Here is a 19393-nt window from a genome sequence, read left to right as displayed (position 1 = left end):
ACACACACATATATATATATGGTATGTTAACTCTTCCCCTGCTGGACTTTATGGGACAAGTGTCACTGTTTCCCTATTACGTCTTTGTGTGTGTGTGTGTGTGTGTGCGCGTGTGCACGCGCGCGCGTGTTGCTATTGCTGCAGTATTGGAATCAAACTCAGGGCCTCAAACATACTAGCTAAGCAGTTTACCAGAAAGCTACACTTCCAGCCCAGCCCCATTATTCTAAGGCCCTTGCTAAATCTAAGAGCCACACTTCCACCCCACCCCATAAAGCTAGCCATCTGCCAATCATGATAGCACTCACAATAATATAATCCTAGCATTGGTGAGGCTCAGGTAAGTGGATTGCCACTTCAAAGCCAGTCTGAACTACATAGTTCAAGACCAATCTGAACTACACAATGAGACCCTGTCTCAAAAAACAACAGTTCTGCATGAGGTGTAGACTTTGGTTTTGTTTTTTTCCGGTATCAGGAGTCGAACTCATGACCTCGCGCTTGCCAAAAAGGCACTGTGCCACTGAGCTAAATCCTCAGCTCCACAAGGTGTAGACTTAAGCTTTACCCATACTAGGTTTGCTCCACTTCCACCCTCCACTGTAGACACCACTGACTTTAAAAGCAGTGAGATTTGCTCCCTTGTTATGTAAAGTTTCTTGGTGTGTTCTGTTAATGTAAAACAATGAACAACTGTGAGAGTGTTTTGCCCTCCTCTTTCTTAGAACTCCTCGACACATATGGAGGGACTTTCAAGTTTCAGCAAGAACAAGGACTCCTTGTTGTCTGGTCTCTCTTAGCGCATTGCAAGGTGTACCACATGTACCTGTACAGATAGCATTCAACAAAAGCTGCTTCAACTTTTTTGAGAAAAATACTTTATTCAAAAAATGTTTTATTCTCATGTACCTAAAATTGTGAAGAAAATAAATGCATCCCATAAACTGCCTGCAGACCTTAGGAAGCTCTAAAAATACCTCCACAGTACACAGGAGCACCTGCATACCAGCACATGCATGCATTTTATTGTTCTGCATATTACAAAAAGTAACTTGCCACTTCAGATGACATCGTTGACAAAGTAAATTACTTTTTCGATTGCAGTTGCTATGAAACTATTGAAGGGTTTTTTTTTTATAAACTGCACAGAGATCCAACAAACTGAATTGTTAAAAAAAAATATTAAAGATTCTTAAAAAAAAAACCAAAGCTGGGCATGCTGGTGTATGCCTGTAATCCCAGCACCTGGGAGGCTGAAGCAGGAAGCTCTTTGTGAGTTCTAGACCAGCTTGTCCTACAAAGTGAGTTCAAGGCCAGCCTGAACTGCATAGCGAGACCCTGTATATATATGTAAGTGTGATATCTACCAAAGGCTGATCAGACCCTTAGATATCTATGGGGGGGACAACAGGTAATAAAGAGAGAGACAAATTTCAGGGTACAAGGGGACCAGAAGCAGCTCATTTTTTCTACCTACCTGTAACCAGTAACAAAGTATTTTTGTTTTTGTTTTGTTCTGTGGCAGTGGAGTGGAGGGTTATTATAAAAATCGTCAGTGGCAGCTTGCGGGGAACTTGCATTGTTGGCATCTGTATTCCCTTTTTTGAAGAATGATGATTTGGACTATTTCCAAAATAACATCAGAAAACTTAGGGTTGTCTCATTATTGTAACAGAAGATGGAATGGAAAGAAGTCAGGAAATAATGTTTTAACTCAGACTCTGCCATGCAAATCTTGGTCAAAGCTCTGAGGCCTTGTTTTCTCACCTATAAAATGAAAATCCTAAAGCACAGCAGTAACTCTCTACAAAGATCAGGGCTCAGCACACCTTGAAGGGGACTTCTACGTATTCCATAAGGGAAAACGTCCTTCCTGCCAGTTCGCCTTCTGGGGTTTTCCAAGTTACAGGTAAAGAGAGCTGGACCCAGTTATGGTATAGGGGACATGGAGGCAGAGAGATAAGCATTAGTTTAGAAGAAATCTGTATTACTGCAATAGCTGGATTATTTGATAACCCAGGGACTGAATCCCCTTATAAAATGAGCCAAATTAAACCTGCCCTCCTGAGGCTGGGGATTTAGCTCAGCAGCACAGCGCCTGCCTGGCAAGCGAGAGGTCATGAGCTCAATTCCCAGCACCAGAAAAAAAACAAAACAAAAAAACAAACCTGTCCTCCTTTAAATTGTGGGTGCTGGGTATTGTGTCCAAGCAACGCAGAAGCTGACTGAAACACTATGTTTTATTTTTGTTTTTTTTTTTTTGGTACCAGGGATCAAACTCACGACCTTGCCCTTGCCAGGCAGGCGCTTATGCCACTGAGCTATATCCCCAGCCCTGAAACACCATGTTTATATGGCACATATTTCCATGCACATAAATCAGTATAAACTGTTTCTACATCCTTCTTTTCTTAGTTCCTCATCCATTAACCATGATCTTCGATCTCCCAGCCTCAGAACGGTGTACACTTTATATATCACCTGGTCTCAATTATTTTGTTAATACAACAGAAAATTGATTAAGGTGCTAAATGGACAAATTGCTTTTTAATCTTTTTATAGGTCAAGAAAAGTTGGCAGCAGTTTATCAACTGTTCAGATAATTAAGCAATTTCAATAATTCTTACTAATGTGACAGATTTTTACTATCTCTTAGCTGATTTGATTTAGGGGACTTAGGAAAGACAAACATTTTTCTTCAGAGTGTAGCAAACTTTAAGTGAAGGACCTCTCACTTAAAAAAAAAACCAAGAGTGAGCCTGACCACTGTGTCCAACTCTGGCTCCCGTCTCCTGAGTGGCCTTCACAGGAGACACACACACGTGGGGTCACCCAAACCCGAATCTCAGCCTCAACACACTGACCTAACTGAACCTCTTTTCACTATAAAGCACCAACCTCAGATATTTTGTATTCTCTTTTGTATTTCACTTTGTAACTATAATATGGGAAATTTTAGATGTACAAAGCAATGCAGATACCAAAATTGCTTTCAAAGTGTCTGAGGCTGGGTAAGTCTCTGAGATCTTCAGACCCCAACATATACAGACATGGTAAAAGTTATGAATAAAAATAAAATATATCTCAATCAGATATTTTGTTAGAGCAACAGAAAATCAACTAAGACACTCAGAAACAAAAACAATAGGACTCTAGAACATTTTAATTCTAACGAGCTTTAATAAATAAAAAGCTCCATTATTTCCAAATGTCCATCAGGAAGGAAATGAATAATCAGTCCCACCAGTACGCATCATAAAACTAAACAAAAAAGGAAGATGAAGACTCGTAACTATTCTTTTTCATACAGATAAGATACTGCTTCCTCGAGGAACAGCTCAGTGTCACTTAATAATCTGAACTGGAGGGAAGAAAAGCAACTGGTCCATACAGTTTCCTTCACACAGTATGGTACAATGACACGCCAACTGCACTGGTTAGGAATGGCTCGCTAAAACGTTGAAAAAGTGGAAGACTTCATCCTTGTCGTAGACGGCCACCTCAGTGGAGCACTCTGCACACATGACAGGGTGGTAGACTTCCTCAGCTCCTGCCTGCTCCGCGGGATCTTCCTGGTTTGGTCGAAGTTTCTTGTTGCCCCGTCTTTTCTTCCTGTTGTCTGGGTTTTTGTATCTCAGAACCTCCTGTCTGTTGACAGTACAGTTCATCACAAACATCGCTCTATACTGAGTTTTGTAGGATTCGTGCCTAAGAGGAAAATGAAGTGGAGAACTCGGATTTATGGTCTATTTTAAATTCTCCTTTTAAATAAAACTTGAGAACACCAAAAACTTATTGAAACACAAACCAAAGTAAAGAGTAGAACAGAACAGCATATCTAAAGCAATCTGAAAGAGCTGTTTTAAGAATAGGAAGAAACTTTTTACTGAAAAACAGTACAAAGGAATGATCTAGTGACAGGTATGGCAGTTACCCTGATCTGCTCATTACACTGTACATATGACTCAAATGTCACAGTGCGCTGCACAAATATGGAGAATTACTATATGTCATTAACACAGAAACACATTAGTAAAAGAAATGTATTCCCTTTTACCAGTTGTTTTTTATAAGGACAGTCATCTATTTCAATTCATAAATAAATTAGTTCATTCTCAACATGCCCATGTCCACTGCCTTCTTTAATTCCTTATAAATTCCAGTGGGCACCTGGCCAAGTGAATAGCCTGTTATGTCACTGATTAATGGTGTGACTCTGGGGTGACACAAGAATTTACATTTCTAACCAATTTCCAGATGATTCTAAAGTTTTTAATATTAGAATAGCACATTTTTCTATTTAAATGGTCATTTTTTCTTTTTTAGTTTGTTTTATTTTGGTGGTACTGGGAATTGAACCCAGGATCTTTGCACCAAGTTACATCCCCAAGTCCTCCCTCTTTTTATTTTGAGACAGAGTCTTATTAAGTTACTGAGTTATCAAGTTTGGGCTCAGATTTGCAATCCTCCTGCCTCACCCTCCCACAGTGCTAGAATTACAAGTGTGTACCACAACTCTCAGCATAAATGGCCATTTTAAACATTTTGGTGTGTGGTGCTAGGGACTGAATCCAAGGCTTTATACATGCTAGGCAAGAGCTGTATCACTGAGCTACAACCCCAGCACATACACACCCCCACGCCACACCTTGAGACAGGGCTGAGTTGCCCAAACTGGCCTTGAATTCATGGGCTCAAGAGATCCTCCTGCCTCAGCCATATGCCACTATACCAAGCTGAACTGTGTTCTTCAAGAACACTCTCAAGTACCTACCATACAGAAGCCCTGAATTCAATCCCTAGCACCACCACAAAACATAAAGTCTTAGGTCTGGGGATATAGCTCAGTGGCATAAGTGCCTGCCTGGCAAGCAAAAGGTCCTGAGTTCGATTCCTGATACCAAAAAAAAAAAAAAAGTCTTAGATCACTTCCACAAACTTCAATATTTTCACAGATGCAGCAATACTTGATTGGATCAAGCATAACATAAAATGTGGATATGACTGAAACATAAATATAGAATAGATCATCACTGTGCCCAGGTTTAAGGTGCTTACACTTTGGCTATAATTAGAAACATTTTCAGTCTTTTGAATTATCTGAGGTTTGAATTACAGGAGAACTTCAAGGTATGTTCACCTATAAAATACAGAACACTTGCCTAGCATGTATGAGGCTCTGGATTTGAACCTAGCATTAGTTTAGAACTCCCCTATAGCTGTATAACTTTCAATATAGGTTTTGATTCCTCCAAAATCCAGCTTTCTCCAACTTCCTCACTTCCCAAGCTCTGCTCCTACTGCTGCCTGCCTCTCAGGGACCAGATGAAATCTCTACCTCAGACCTCTGATATATCTGTTGTGATAATAAATTTTTGTGCCTCAATCAGTCACCAGCACGTCTTAAACCTATCTGACATTTTGGTGCCAAAACATGGGAGACCTTTGTGAGGCCACCAACCCTTAAGGCTGGCACTTGTCATTGCTGGCCTTCCACACAATGCTGGGCATCTTCTCAAACTCAAGTGTGTCAGTAGGCCTTCTCCAGAAGATCCTGTCCATTTTCCTGCTGTCCAAAAATCCCAGCACGAGGTCTTGGTCTCCCCCAGCCTGAGAACTGTCGCTCTTCCTTAAGACTTAAACAGATTTATCCAGCACAATGACAAGTGGCCCAAAATTCCTCACGTGTAGGCTTTCTTTTATCTTTGCAGTCAACTGTCTGTCCTGTATTACTTTCCAAATTCTCCTTTGCTTCACCCAGACCTGACTCATTCTGTCCTTAAACCTAATTTGAATCCCACCAACCACAAGCGGCCACTGCTGTATGCCCCTCAACCCCCACCCCCTTCCTCTCCAACCAGCTCTGTCCTAAACCAAAACCTCAGCCAGCTCTGCTGGACCCCTCCATGGGGGGTGGAGGGGGTTGTTTAAAAAATATTATTCACTGATTAATGGTGTGACTTATGGCTTGTACCTAGATGTTTCCCCAAAGCCTCATGCGCTCACAGGTGGGGCTTTTTGGAGGTGGCTGTATCTACGGTGTGTGAATGTGGATTGAGGGTATGATACTGGGATTAAGGGTGTATGGTATTGGATTAGTCTATTTTTTTTTTCTTCCGGTACCAGGAATCAAACTCATGACCTTATGCTTGCCAGGCAGGCGCTGTGCAGCTGAGCTAAATCCCCAGCCCTGGATTAGTCTTCTAATTGGTTATCACAGTTCTGGGTATGTCTAATAGGAACACCCACCCTAGGTACGGATGGCACCACCCAAAAGGCACATAGCCTGGATGGGATGTAAGGGAGAGGCTGGTTTGCTGCTGCTGCTTCACTGCCTCCTGCCTACTTAGCCATGGACTGTTTCTCCTCTGTGATACCCCTCTGCCATGCCACCCTGCCTGCCTTGGAGCCAGTTGATTATGAACTGAAACCTCTACTAACTACGAGTGGCAATAAATCTTTCCCTCTTTAACTTAGGGGACCTAGATATTTTTTCTCAGTAATGAGGATGGTAACTAATACATCCAAGTTCATGTTCCCTCGTCCCTCTTTGACCTTTTCCAAATTAAGCAAAATGCCTGGATTTCAGCCACCCTCAGGTCTCCAGTCTCTCCCCTCTGGATAACTCCCCTGCAGTCTCTCCCTACCTGCATACTCTGATCACCATTTCTAACTCTTACTGGTATAGTTCCATACTATTAAAAATACTATGCCACCCAGCCAGGTATGGTGGTGCATGCCTATATCTAATCCCAGCACTCAGGAGGCTAAAGCAGGCAGATTGCCTGAGCTCAAGACCAGCCTGAACTATGTAACAGGATTTTGTCTCAAAAAAAAAAAAAAAAAAGTACTATGGTATGGTACGCCTAGGAAGAATCCTGACTGGTCTACTTAAAACTAAACTAAAAGAAAAGTATTATTATAGTCCAACCTGGCCAAAAGAGCATAAAAATACACTGGTTAAAGGTAATTACCTTAGGTGTCTCCTCTGTTTGCTTGTGAGTCTGTATTTATAATAATCAATCTGTGACATGGAGAACTACAGGACAAAACTCCCTCTCCTGAAAAAGCAGCTGCCTGAACCACTTCGCTTCAATTTTCTCCACGATGGGTGGCTCGCGGTTTCCCCAGGGCTCCCAACCCCCAAGGTTAGGGGAAATACTGTTAATAAACAGTATGACTTTTTAAAAACTGATCTGTATAAGCTCACAGTAGCCACCAGGTGCCCTCTCCTTACAGCAACAACAGACACTAAACTCTCAGCCATGCCAAGTGAGTTCAGAGAGAAAAAGAGAAGTGGAATACAACAAAATATCAATACCAAAGCAGAAAACAAGACTTCCTAAAATATTTCTTGTAAATAGCTTTGGGATAATCCTTCAACTACAATGATAGGGGTTAACTCGCTCTTTTGTTGTTTTCTGCCTGTTGTTTTCTGCTTTCTATTAAGATAATTCATCATTTAAAGCAATATAAAGTCTTAAAAGGCTGTGTTATGGTTTGTGTCTGAATGTCCCCGCAAAGCCTTATGTAGTCATGGGGGGGGCTTTTAAAGTTTGACTGATTATGGCTGTGAGTGCTACACCTGCCCTGGGGCGGGTAGTTTTGCATATGTAAGGGAAGCAAAGAGGCTTGCTCTTCCAGCTGCTGCTCCTCCTTTTTGCTCTTGCTGCTTTTGCTGTCTTCCTACATGAATGTTTGACCTCTGCCATGTGCCACTCTGCCTTGGAGCCAGCTGAGTATGGACTGAAACTTCCACAATCTGTGAGCTAAATAAACCTTTCCTTCTTTAATTTTGAGCATCAGGTATTTCATCTCAGCAAGGAGAGAAAAGTAACCAAGACAGGCTGTCAGCCCTAGTTAAAAGGTAACATCTTTTTCTTTCTGCTTTTTAATGTTACTAAGATAACTTACTTTCAAGGTTAGTTAATAGTCTGTTATTCAGCCAGCTCTAATTAAAATGTAACGTCTGAGCCAGGTGTGGTGGCACGTGCCTGTAATCCCAGTACTCAGGAGACTGAGGCAGGAAGATCACTGCAAGTTCGAAGCCACCCTGGGCTACATAGTGAGTTCAAGACATAGCAAGACCCTGTCTCAGATAGATAGGATAGGTGACGGATGGATAGATGGACAGATGGACAGATAGACAGGCAGGTAGGCACACAGAAACATCTGAGATAAAAAATGTACCAGGGTGCCGGGTGTGGTGGTGCACGCCTGTAATTCCAGCACTGGGGAGGCTGAGGCAGGAGGATCATTGCAAGTTCAAGACCAGCCTGGGCTACAAAGCGAGCTTAAGGCCAGCCTGAACTGCATGGTCTCAAAAAGATCCAAAGGGGAAAAAAAAAATGTACCAGGAACATTTTAAAATCCAAGTGGCTAGTAGGCTTGTTAATAAAAGAAGTAAATAGGACACAACGTAATATAAAAAAAAGGTTTTAAGTATAAAATGTATTTTTGGTATAAAAAGATCTTGTATGATAAGGTTTAGCTCTACCAAGATGGAAAAAAAAAAAAAAAACAGCAAAACTAAGCTCAATAGCCCCAGTTAGCAGACAATCAGGTTACTAGATAACCATGATCTGTTCCTATGTGACTTTCCAAAAATGCATTATTCCTCAACACCTGAACCTTGACTGTGTCAGCAACTCAGGCCCCTGTACTTCCTGCAGCACAGCCCCCAGTCAAACTGTACACCTACGCTGGGGATTTAGCTCAGCAACACAGCACCTGCCTGGAAAGCACAAGATCGTGAGTTCGATTCCCAGTACTGGAAAAAAAAAAAACCAAAACTGTACACCTAATAAAACCCAAAGATACCATGCCTTGTGGTCCTAGCCCATCTTTGGGCTTTGACCATTCTGGTGCCCCTTGTAACTAAAATATAGGTTTTGTCTGTGTTGTTTTTTTTTTCCTCTCATCATACATCTAGGATCAGTGGTCCTAACCCAGGGCTTCATATCCAAGTATATTTGCAGAGGAGGAGGCTTATATGTTTCATTATTCTAAGTTTTTACTCTTGCTTGTTCAGTTGGGCCTAAGATCTGTTCTTTTTAACTTCTCTGTTGCTCAAATGGGGCTAAAACGGGGCTAACTCTAAATCAACAATTTCTACCCCTCCAGCCTGGGACCAGATAAGACCAACAACCTGCAACAAGAGATAAGCAGATACAAGACAAACATGAAAGCTGTTAAGAGGAGCCCTCCACACAGACCACACAAACTTTACCTCACCTTCTACTTCACCAAGTCAACCCTATTGTGTGAGACACTAAACACCCCCAACTTGCTTCTCATCACACTCCTATCAAAGTTACTCTCTATTACAGCTTAAGTCTAGGCATCACCCCAGAGTCTCATGTGGTCATAGGTGGGATTTTCAGAGGTGGCTGGATCTAGAGTGCGTGGTGCTAGGATCAAGGGTGTATGATTACTAAATCAGTCCACTGATTGGTTCTGGCTGGGATTAAGGGTGACTGCTACACCTGCCATAGGGTGGGTAGTCTGCATAAAATGTAAGGAACAGGAAGGGTTCATGTGCTCTCACCTTCCTGCTTGCCATAGACTACTACGCTGTGATGCCCCTCTGCCATGTGCCTTGGAGCCGGCTGACTATGAACTGAAACCTCTACAAAGGCCATATAAGCCTTTCCTTCTTTAACTCTGGGTGTTGGGTATTTTGTCTCAGCAATGAGAAAAGTAACAAAGACACCCTCTTTCCCCAACAAGAGACAATATCCCCTTAATCCATAGGCCAAAAGAGGACTCTAGCTCATTACCTGTTTAAAAAACAAAAAGACTTTTTAAACCCACAGTTCTCCTTACAACCATCCTATCCTAGCCATTAAAAAACAGAAACCTGGGGCTCAGCAGCACAGCGCCTGCCTGGCAAGCACAAAGTCATGAGTTCGGTTCCTGGTCCTGGAAGAAAAAAAAAAGAAAAACAGGAACCTATTATCTAGCCCAGCACCTATACACTATTAATAAACCCTCTGTAGCCTTGTTCCCTATGCCTAATCCATACAACATTTCTTTCCTCAGTACTGCAAGACACCTCTCATTTTACAGTTCTTGACCTCAAAGATGTTTTCTTTACTATCCCTCTTGACTCCAGTTCCCAAAATCTTTTTACCTTTTATTTGGAAAAGATTCCAACACCAAAAACCCAACAACTCACATAAACGATCCTTCCTCAGGGATTCCACAACAGCCCATACCTTCCTGGTCAAAAACTCCTAGTAATTTTAAAGCCCAATCTCACCACTTCTGCACAGGTGGAAATCCCAACTCCTGACTCCTGTGTCTCTCCATCTCATGGCCATTCCAGAGAAAACAGATCAACATGATCAAACCAACAAATTGTGAACTAATTCATGACCAGTTCCCTACAATTCTATCTTATTCTGCTCTTCTTCAAAGACTACCAACCTCTTCCACAGACAGAACAGGAGCTCCTCTCCTTTTTGTGGGATTGTTACATACACAGAGATTTCATAAATTTTTTCTCCTGATAACCTGGGTCTCAATTCATCCAACAGAACTCACCATGAACTACCCAAACTCCATAAATCCCCTCCTGTCTTTCACTGTAACATCAGCCCCTCTGAAAGATTTTACAGGCCAGCATTTAGAATATTCTCTCAACCTCACCATCAACACTGTTAACAGGACTATTCTCCTTCTCTAGCCTAACACTGCTGGTTGTGCCTGTCTCTATCATCTTCAGCCCACATGGCAATCCCCACCCCTCAATCAGCCTGGATAAAAGCTCAGACACAGCCTGCCCTACAAAAGGACTGAGGTCCAGTCTTCAAAGACCAGGCATTCTCCTTAAATCCTACCCAACAGCCTTGGCAGACAGGGCCAGTGAACTGTTTTAGACATATTTCACTAACTCTTCTAATGCTCCTACAACTATGCATCCAAGTATCAGCCCCATAACCCTTGACACGCACCTCTTTTATCAAGTCCCCCTTCATCTTTGCCATGAGGTGACACTTAATAGCCCCCTCATGGGAAACATTTCACAGTGCAACCAGCCCATCACTATCAAGAGTCCCCAAGACTATCAGTCTCACAGGGTCAATTATGGCATCCGACCTTAGGCAAGTGGAAAGTTCACACAACCTGTCCATTTCTCCAGGCCACCCAGTTTCAATCAGCTCCCCAAGCCTAAGTACTCACAAGCCCTCTTCACTCTTCCATGGGATCTTACTGACATCTCCGATAACTCTGTATTAGTTCAACCTATACAGGGGCCTCCTTGGTTGGTTCCATCTTGGTCTTGGAAAGTGAGCCACATCCTTCAATTTGGAAAACTTATACTTTACCACACCTTTTCTCATTACACCTCGCAACTTGCCTATGGCAATCAGGAATCTTTTTCCTTTGTGGCCGGCAATACTACCTATGTCTCCCACTAACAGGACAAGAACATATACCCTAGACTATTTGTCCCTTCTATATCAATGTAGCCCCCTCTTCCTCACACCAACTGCATCACTCAAAAAAAGGGCAGTCACTCTAATCCCCATTCCAATAACAATGTGGATATCCAAAGGAATAGCCAACAGGGTAGGAGAAATTCTACCAAAGTTTATCACAGGACCTACAGGACAGCCTCAAAATCTCACAAAGCCTAATCAAGATTCAGGACCAGGGAAACTCCCTAGCAGCTGTCACCCTACAAAACCAACAGGGCCTAGATCTACTCACCACTGAAAAGGGGGAATATGCTTATTCATGGAAGAATGCCGCTTCTACACTAACCGGTTGGGACTGCTCTGAGATGCAGCATAGAAGCTAACAGTCCATACCCCAAGAAGCCAACAAAAATATTCAAAAACACTGGGTAAGTGGCTTCTAAGTCAACCATGGCTCCTCTCGTTATTGTCCATCTTCTCCCCAATCCTAATGATTCTTACCATTTCAGCGGGACCATTCCTACTCCACACCACTATGTGCTTCATCAAACAACAGTCCAAAATCTCGCCCAACACCAGGTAGACAATGTATCTTCTACTTAAAAAAAAAAAAGATACCAACAAACCCTCCCTCATCAGTGGGAAAAAGAAATACAAACCTAAACAATGACCCAAAACAACAGAAAGTACCCAGAGAAAAACAGCACTCTGAGTCCAATTTTTCCCCAACATCCTCCCCCTTATTTTTATTTTTTCCCTTACTTTCCTCTCTGTAACAAAAAGCTAAAAATTATCTTAAAGCTCCCTCTAGTGGCCTAACGTTCAATCTAGGCGTCCATTCCTTAAAAGACCAGTTTCTTCCAACTTTCTCACCCCACCCCACCCCCACACCCCATACCCCTAGCTCTGCTCCCTACTCCAGGCTTGAAATTTGCTGCCTGCCTCTTGGAGACCGGTATGGATCCTGATATGATGTCACACTAATAAATCTTTCTGCCTCAATTGATCTCTCTGGATCTTAAATCTATCTGACACCTAGTGTGGAGGACCACCAAGACTGCTCTTCCTTGAAAGAAGAACATTTGGCCCTATTTCTGTGTACTGATATGTAAAGAGCCAGCTAGGATATTTCTTTATCCTCTCAATTGGCTTTATGCAATGCAAATAGGTCTAGCCAAGATGCTGGTGGGCAGTCTTTAAAGCAATGATACCCCTCTATAGTTCTCAAGTAACATTCATGAGTTAGGCCAGTGAGGCCACGCTGGCTGCCGGCGGAGACTGAGCTTCCATGACATCTCAGGGCATGATTACACATCAAAATGGAAGCACCCCAAAACATCAGATATTGCCCTAATCTGTGATATGCAGATTACTCTTTCTGCATATCTCTCTTTATACACTGCAGTTGATGTTAGGTCTCCTACCTAGCCCAGCTCACAGCATTCATGTACTTCCCACCTTGCACAGAGTCACTCGTTCCCCCCCAGCCACACCCCTCTTCACGAATTAATAAAACCCTGGTTTGGCCCGGGGTCGAGGCCTTTGTTCCAGTTAGCCATTCTTCTAGCTGGACTTAGGACCCCCACAACTACAAATATGCCTTACTGTCTTCTTTTTTTTTTTTTTGTCTTTTTGAGACAGGGTCTTGCTATGCAATATAGGCTGGCCTTGAGCTCACTTTGTAGCCCAGGATGGTCTCGAACTTGCAACGATCCTCCTGCCTCAGCCTCCCCGAGTGCTGGGATTACAGGTGTGGGCCACCACGCCCGGCAAGTGTCTTTATTCTCGCCATGGATTGCACTGGATGTGGTAGATTGGAATTAAGTTATTTGAATTTCAGTAACTTTCCCTTTTTACTTCAAATGTGAACTTCTCTGGACCTCAATGAGGTCTGGGAAGGGATTTCTACAACCTACCACAGCAAAAACCAAAAAATTTCCATAGAAAAATACCTCACTTCACTCCACCATACTGGAGTGAAAGAAGAGCATTTGGCCCTATTTTGGACCACCTGTCTCAAAACAAAGAGTAGGGGACATGGGGATATAGCTGAGTGTAAAGGTCCTGGTTTCAATTCCCACTATAAACAATACACACATACACACACAGCTACTTTGAACAGAACTATGTATATTCAAAATTATTCATATAGCCGGGCATGGTGGCGCACACCTGTAATCCCAATACTCGGGAGGCTGAGGCAGGAGGATCGCTAGGAGTTCGAGATCAGCCTGGGGAACATAGTGAGCTCAAGGCCAACCTGAACTGCGTAATGAGACCCTGTCTCAAAAAGACCAAAAAAAAAAATTTCATATAGTAATTAGTCATGTAGCACCAAGGCTGAGTAAAGAAAACCTTATCAGAATTCCTGATTACTTCAAAAGTATAGATTTAAACAAAAGGCCACAGGAAAGATGGCAGAGCAGTAAGCAGTAACAAATCAACCTTTCCACAACTCAGATTCCAGACTCTGGAAAATAATAACTAGAGGATGAAAAGGAGGGAAGTGGATCCCTGGGACACAGGGAGGCTCTGAAGGGAACACTGGTGCACACAAAGTGAAGAGATAGACCTCACTGCAGAAAAAAGGAGGAGGCAACCTGCACTTTCTCCCCAACTCCTGGCTCATGGCGTGAGGAAGAAAGATCAAATCTAGGGCCAGGGACATGGCTCAGCGCACAAGTGCCTGCCTGGCACGTACAAGGTCCTGAGTTCGATTCCTGGTACCAAAAAAAGAAAACAACTCTAGAGATACAGGGAAAGTGGTGACTCCAGAGGCCTCCAGGGAGAAATGCACCAGTGAAAGGGAGGGAGCAGTGGATGCTGTGTGCTACAACAGCTAATAAGTAGCTCCAGTCCAAGCAACTGCGGTGTCCACTGGAGAGGGCACTTGATCGGAAGCCTTTTTAGGAGGGGCCAACTGAACCTGGGGGCAGCCACAGTCTGGCATCATTTCAGGGTGCCCCGTGTTAAACTCTCACAGTGACCGGGTAAGAGACAACCACGGGAGATGTGCAGGGTCAGGGAGCCATGGTCAGGCCAGCAAGAGACACCCAGAATGTTATAAACTAAGTAACTCAGGTCTTAACCCCATGGCCAGAGACCAGGATCAGCCTGAACCTCTGTGGATGTGAAAGTACCAGAACTGGCACCCTATCCTAATCCTACTTCAGGTTTGCTGGAATTACCCAATATAAATCTTGGCTCTGACGGCCACCTTTGTCTAGCACCAATCACATCATGAAATGGACATTACCACAGAGCTGTACACCCCAGAAGATAACCACAGGCTTGAAATCACAGAGAAATTCTTAGTTTTATTTTTTTTGTGTGGTTTTTGTGAGACAGGATTTCACTATGTAGTTTAGGCTGTCCTTGAACTCACAGCAATCCTCATGCCTCAGCCTCTCAAGTGCTGGAATTACAGGCATGCAACACCCATGCCTGGCTAGACATTTTTTTTTTTTCCTTTGTTTTTTTTTTGTTGTTCATTTGGGTTTTTGTTTTACTTTGTTGTTTTTGGTTTGTTTTCTTTTTTGGTGAGTAGGAGCACTGTTTTTACTTTATTTCCTTTTGTTATTGTTTTTTCCTTCCTTCTTTCCCTCTTGTCTTCTTCACCAGTTTCCTGAGGCTTGAGTAATCCAAAAGCCTTTGTCTTTGTCCTTCAGCCCCACTTCTACTCTCTTCTGTTGCATTTCTCTATTTTTTTGTCTTATACCTTTTAAATCTCTCCTTGAAGTAAAATTGCTCTGAATAGATATATACTGTATATAATTTTCTCATTTATCTAAGATTTTGTTATGTAACTATTAATAAATCTTATACCTATGGCTAAAGGTGACAAATTAATAGTTATCATAGTCTGGCATTTTCCAGCCTGTACTGAATGCTATTGTTATTATTGAATGTACTACTTTAGTCAAGGTGACATAGTTGTTGTGATCAACTGATCTTCCTTGTATGCCAATACCCAGATGGTCTAGGAATCATAAACAATACTATTAGTCCAGTACCAAGGAACCAGGTGCTAGGTCAAGCAGGCAGCAACCTTTCACCCCTAGCAAACTGAAGAGGCAGGATCCTAATGAGATAGAAGATTAGGGCATGGCAGAGCTAGCTGGAGAAGGAGGCAGGACCTGTTAATTACAAGATCCCAAAACACATGAGCAGAGCAGCTCCCAAAGCCTTGCACACGGACTTCTCATGAGAACTTGGGCAGGTTTTCAATAGGATGACCTGGACCTAAAGTCAGCCTGAGGCGTGGGATCCCAGCACTATCTCTCAGAACCCACGTGTAGAAGTTCTCTTGGGTTTTGAGATGTGGATGACATAAAAGTACACAGACACCAAGAGAGTGTACTATCATGGTTTTCCTCGTGATAGCCCACCCTGTGTCCTCCAGGGTATACTTTCATCTTGCTTTTTCCTCTTTTATTTGTCCCAAGCTCACTCTGAAGAGCTAGCTTCTCCCTCACTCTTTACTTTTACTTTTTCAAGTAAACTTTTGCTGCCATTTTTCACTCATTTCATCCAATTCTTTGAGATAAGAAGAACCTGGAAACCAACTCCAGAAGCAAATGCAAGCACCACAAAACTTGGTAACATTCATTTGGCAAGCCAATTTTTAGAAGGAGCTATCCAGTAACACTGGGACAAACTCAAAACCCAAAAGCCAGATACGCCTAGAAGATATCTCTGAAAAGTAGTCATTTCCTAAAGAGGTCTAGGTACTAATAATAAAGCTACTTACCATAAGCAATTTACAAGCCTCAACACAAAAAATAAACAAAACAAAAATAGAAAATGAGAAAATACAAAAGCAAGATGCAATTCATAACCCCCAACTTGCCCAAGGCAAATCAAGGGGGCAGTGAGGTAAACAAAATCAAAAGCCACTCAGCAGAATTTTATGAAATAGTAGCAGCAAAAGTAACAAAACAGATGAATAAGTCTCTTCACAAAACCAAAACAAAGATAATTTAAGAGATGGTAACTATAATGAAGGAAATGGTTAGTGAATCGAAAGTAAATACAGGGCTGGGGATTTAGCTCACCAGCAAAGCGCCTGCCTGGCAAGGTCGTGAGTTCAGTTCCCGGTACCGGAGAAAACCAAAAAAAAAAAAAGAAAGTAAATACAAATAAAAAAAAATGGGCCAGGCGTGGTAGTGCACGCCTGTAATTCCAGCACTGAGGAAGCTGAGGCAGGAGGATCGTTACGAGTTCGAGGCCAGCCTAGGCTACAAAATGAGCTCAAAACCAGCCTGAACTGCATAGCAAAACCCTGTCTCAAAAAGAAAAAAGAAAAAAAGAGTAGCTTAAGAAAGACAGGGGCAGCAGCACGGCACCTGCCTGACAAGCACAACATCCTGAGTACCATTACTGATACCAAGGAAAAAAAAAAAAAGGGAGGAAGACATGGAAACCATGAATGCCCAACATATAAAACAACTGGATTCCATAAAACAGACTAAAATAGAAATCCACATCTGTGGTGCACAGCTGTAACACCATTACTCAGAGGCTGAGGCAGGAGGATTACTTTGAGTTCAAGGTCAGCCTGGGCTGGACAGTGAATTCAAAGCCAGACTGAACTACACAGGAAAAACCTATATTAAAAACAAATAAATGAACAGAATAGAATACACATTCTTCTCAGCAGCCCAAGGGACTTTCTCCAAAATAGATCACATACTAGCTCATAAAATTTTCTTAAGTAAATGCAAGGGAATTAAAATTATCCATGCATATTATTAAATCATAATGCAATGAAACAGGAAATCAATGGCAAAAGAAACCATAAAAACTACATAAATGTAAGGAAATATAGTAACACCCTCCAGGGCTGGGGATTTAGCTCAGCGGCACAGTGCTTGCCTGGCAAGTGTAAGGTCGTGAGTTTGATTCCTGGTACCGGAAAAAAGCCAAAAATAAATAAATAAATAAATAAAATAAAATAACCCCCTCCTCAACAACAGACAAAATTAAAGAGGAAATTAGGTAGCTGGGGATTTAGCTCAGCCGCACAGCGCCTGCTTGGCAAGCACAAGGTTGTGAGTTCAATTCCCGGTACCGGAAAAAAAAAAAAGAGGAAATTAGTTTCTACAATTAAACAATAATGCCAATACAACAATCCAGAACTTATGAGATGCAATGAAAGCAGTCCTAGCTGGACATGGTGGTGCATACCTGTAATCCTAGCACCTGGGAGGCTGAGGCAGGAGGATCACTGTGTATTTGAGGTCAGCCTGGGCTACATAAGTGAATTCAAGGGCAGACTATATTACATAGTAAGACCCTGCCTTAAAAAAAAAAGAAAGTAGTCCTATGAGAAAAATTTACAGTGAACTCCCAAGCAGAAAAAGAGTAAGCTCAAATAAATAACCTAATGTGGAATATCAAGCTTTTAGAAAAAGAAGAGCAAGTTAAAACCAAAGCACAGTATGGCGGTAGCGCATACCTGTAATCCCAGCATTCAGGAGGCTAAAGCAACAGGATTGCCCAAAATTTAAGGCAAGCCTGGACTACACAGTGACACCTGTCTCAAAAAAAAAAAAAAAAAAAAAACTAAAACCAAAACCAAAATTATATATGAGGGAGGAAATTATAAAGATCAGAACAGAAATTAATGCAACTGAGACTAAAAACACAAATAATCAATGACTTGAAGAGCTGGTTCTCTGAAAGATGAAATAAAGTAAGTCTTTAGCCAATCTTATCAAAAAATGGAAAGAAAAGACCTAAATCCATTCCAAATAATTACGAATGAAAAGGGCAAAAATCACAACAGATCTTACAGAAATACAGAAGATCATCAATATGTACTTTGAAAACCTGTATTCTAACTAGATGGAAAACTCAAAAGAAATAGATTTCTAGACATATATGAATTACCAAAGGTGAATTAAGAAGATATAAAAATTCTAGGCAACCCATTTGAGACCCCTTCTGTCTCACAGGAACTATTCCTACTCCCCATTCCCAGTCTCCAATAAATTGTCCTACTTAAAAAAAGATATAAAAATTTTAAATAACCCAGTATCAGTTAATGAAATTGAAGCAGTAATAAAAAAACAACTAATGGAAACCATGGTGCACACCTGTAATCCCAGCACTCAGAAGGGTGACGCAGGAGGATCACCTACAGTTAAGGTTAGCCTGGACTACACAGGGAAACCTTGTCTCAAAAAAACAAAAACTACCAACAAAGAAAAGCCCAGGTGCTAATGGATTCACTGCTGAATTCTTGAACAACTTTATAGAGAGCAAATGTCCCTATTCCTCAAACTCTTTAATGAAATTAAAAGGGAAGCCATATTCCCAAACTCATTCCTGGAAGCAAGCATTACCCTAATACTAAAACCAGAGGGGGATCGAACCAAAGAAGAGAACTACAGGCCAGTCTCAATGAACATACAGCAAATGTCCTCAATAAGATACTAGCAAACAGAATGCAGCAAACTATCAAAAAGGTTATACACCATGACCAAGTAAGATTGATCCCAGGGATGCACAGATGGTTCAACACACAAATCAATAAATTTAATACACCACATTAACAGAACCAAGGAAAACCACATTATCATGTCAACAGACACAAAGCATTTGACAAAGTCCAATACTTATTCTACAGGATAAAAACCCTACACAAAATTGGAATGTAAGATCTTTATCTCAATCTGATAAAAGCCCAACCAACCAACAGCCAACATCATACCAAATGGTCAAAAACTAAAATCTTCACTCTGTTACCACTCCTGTCTAATAAAGCTCTAGAAACATTTGCCGGAGCAATTAGATAAGAGGAAAACATAAAAGGAATAAGGATGGGAAAAGAAGTTAAATTATCATTATATGCTTATGACTTGATACGCTACACAGAAGATCCCAAAAACTCCATCAAAAGACTCCTAGAATTAATAACCAAAGCATAGCAGGATATAAAGTCAACACTAAAAAATAAGCAGCAGTCC

The 19393-nt window shown here is 41.8% G+C and overlaps 1 protein-coding gene across 1 annotated transcript in view; it reads right to left on the bottom strand.

Moving 5' to 3' along the window:
* Nucleotides 1–3160: 3160 nt before the first annotated feature.
* Nucleotides 3161–19393, bottom strand: part of Eapp (E2F-associated phosphoprotein) — a 28121-nt gene continuing 11888 nt past the window's right edge. The window contains exon 6 of the mRNA XM_005376941.2: nucleotides 3161–3708. Coding sequence (XP_005376998.1) covers nucleotides 3438–3708 — 271 coding nt within the window. The 3' untranslated portion in view covers nucleotides 3161–3437. The remainder of the gene's footprint in view (nucleotides 3709–19393) is intronic.

The sequence above is a fragment of the Chinchilla lanigera genome, unplaced genomic scaffold (genome assembly GCF_000276665.1).
Source record: "Chinchilla lanigera isolate Chin_1 unplaced genomic scaffold, ChiLan1.0 scaffold00008, whole genome shotgun sequence".
In the NCBI taxonomy this organism is placed as follows: domain Eukaryota; kingdom Metazoa; phylum Chordata; class Mammalia; order Rodentia; family Chinchillidae; genus Chinchilla; species Chinchilla lanigera.
Note: the sequence above shows the minus strand (reverse complement) of the source record. Positions and strands in the feature narration are given on the sequence as shown.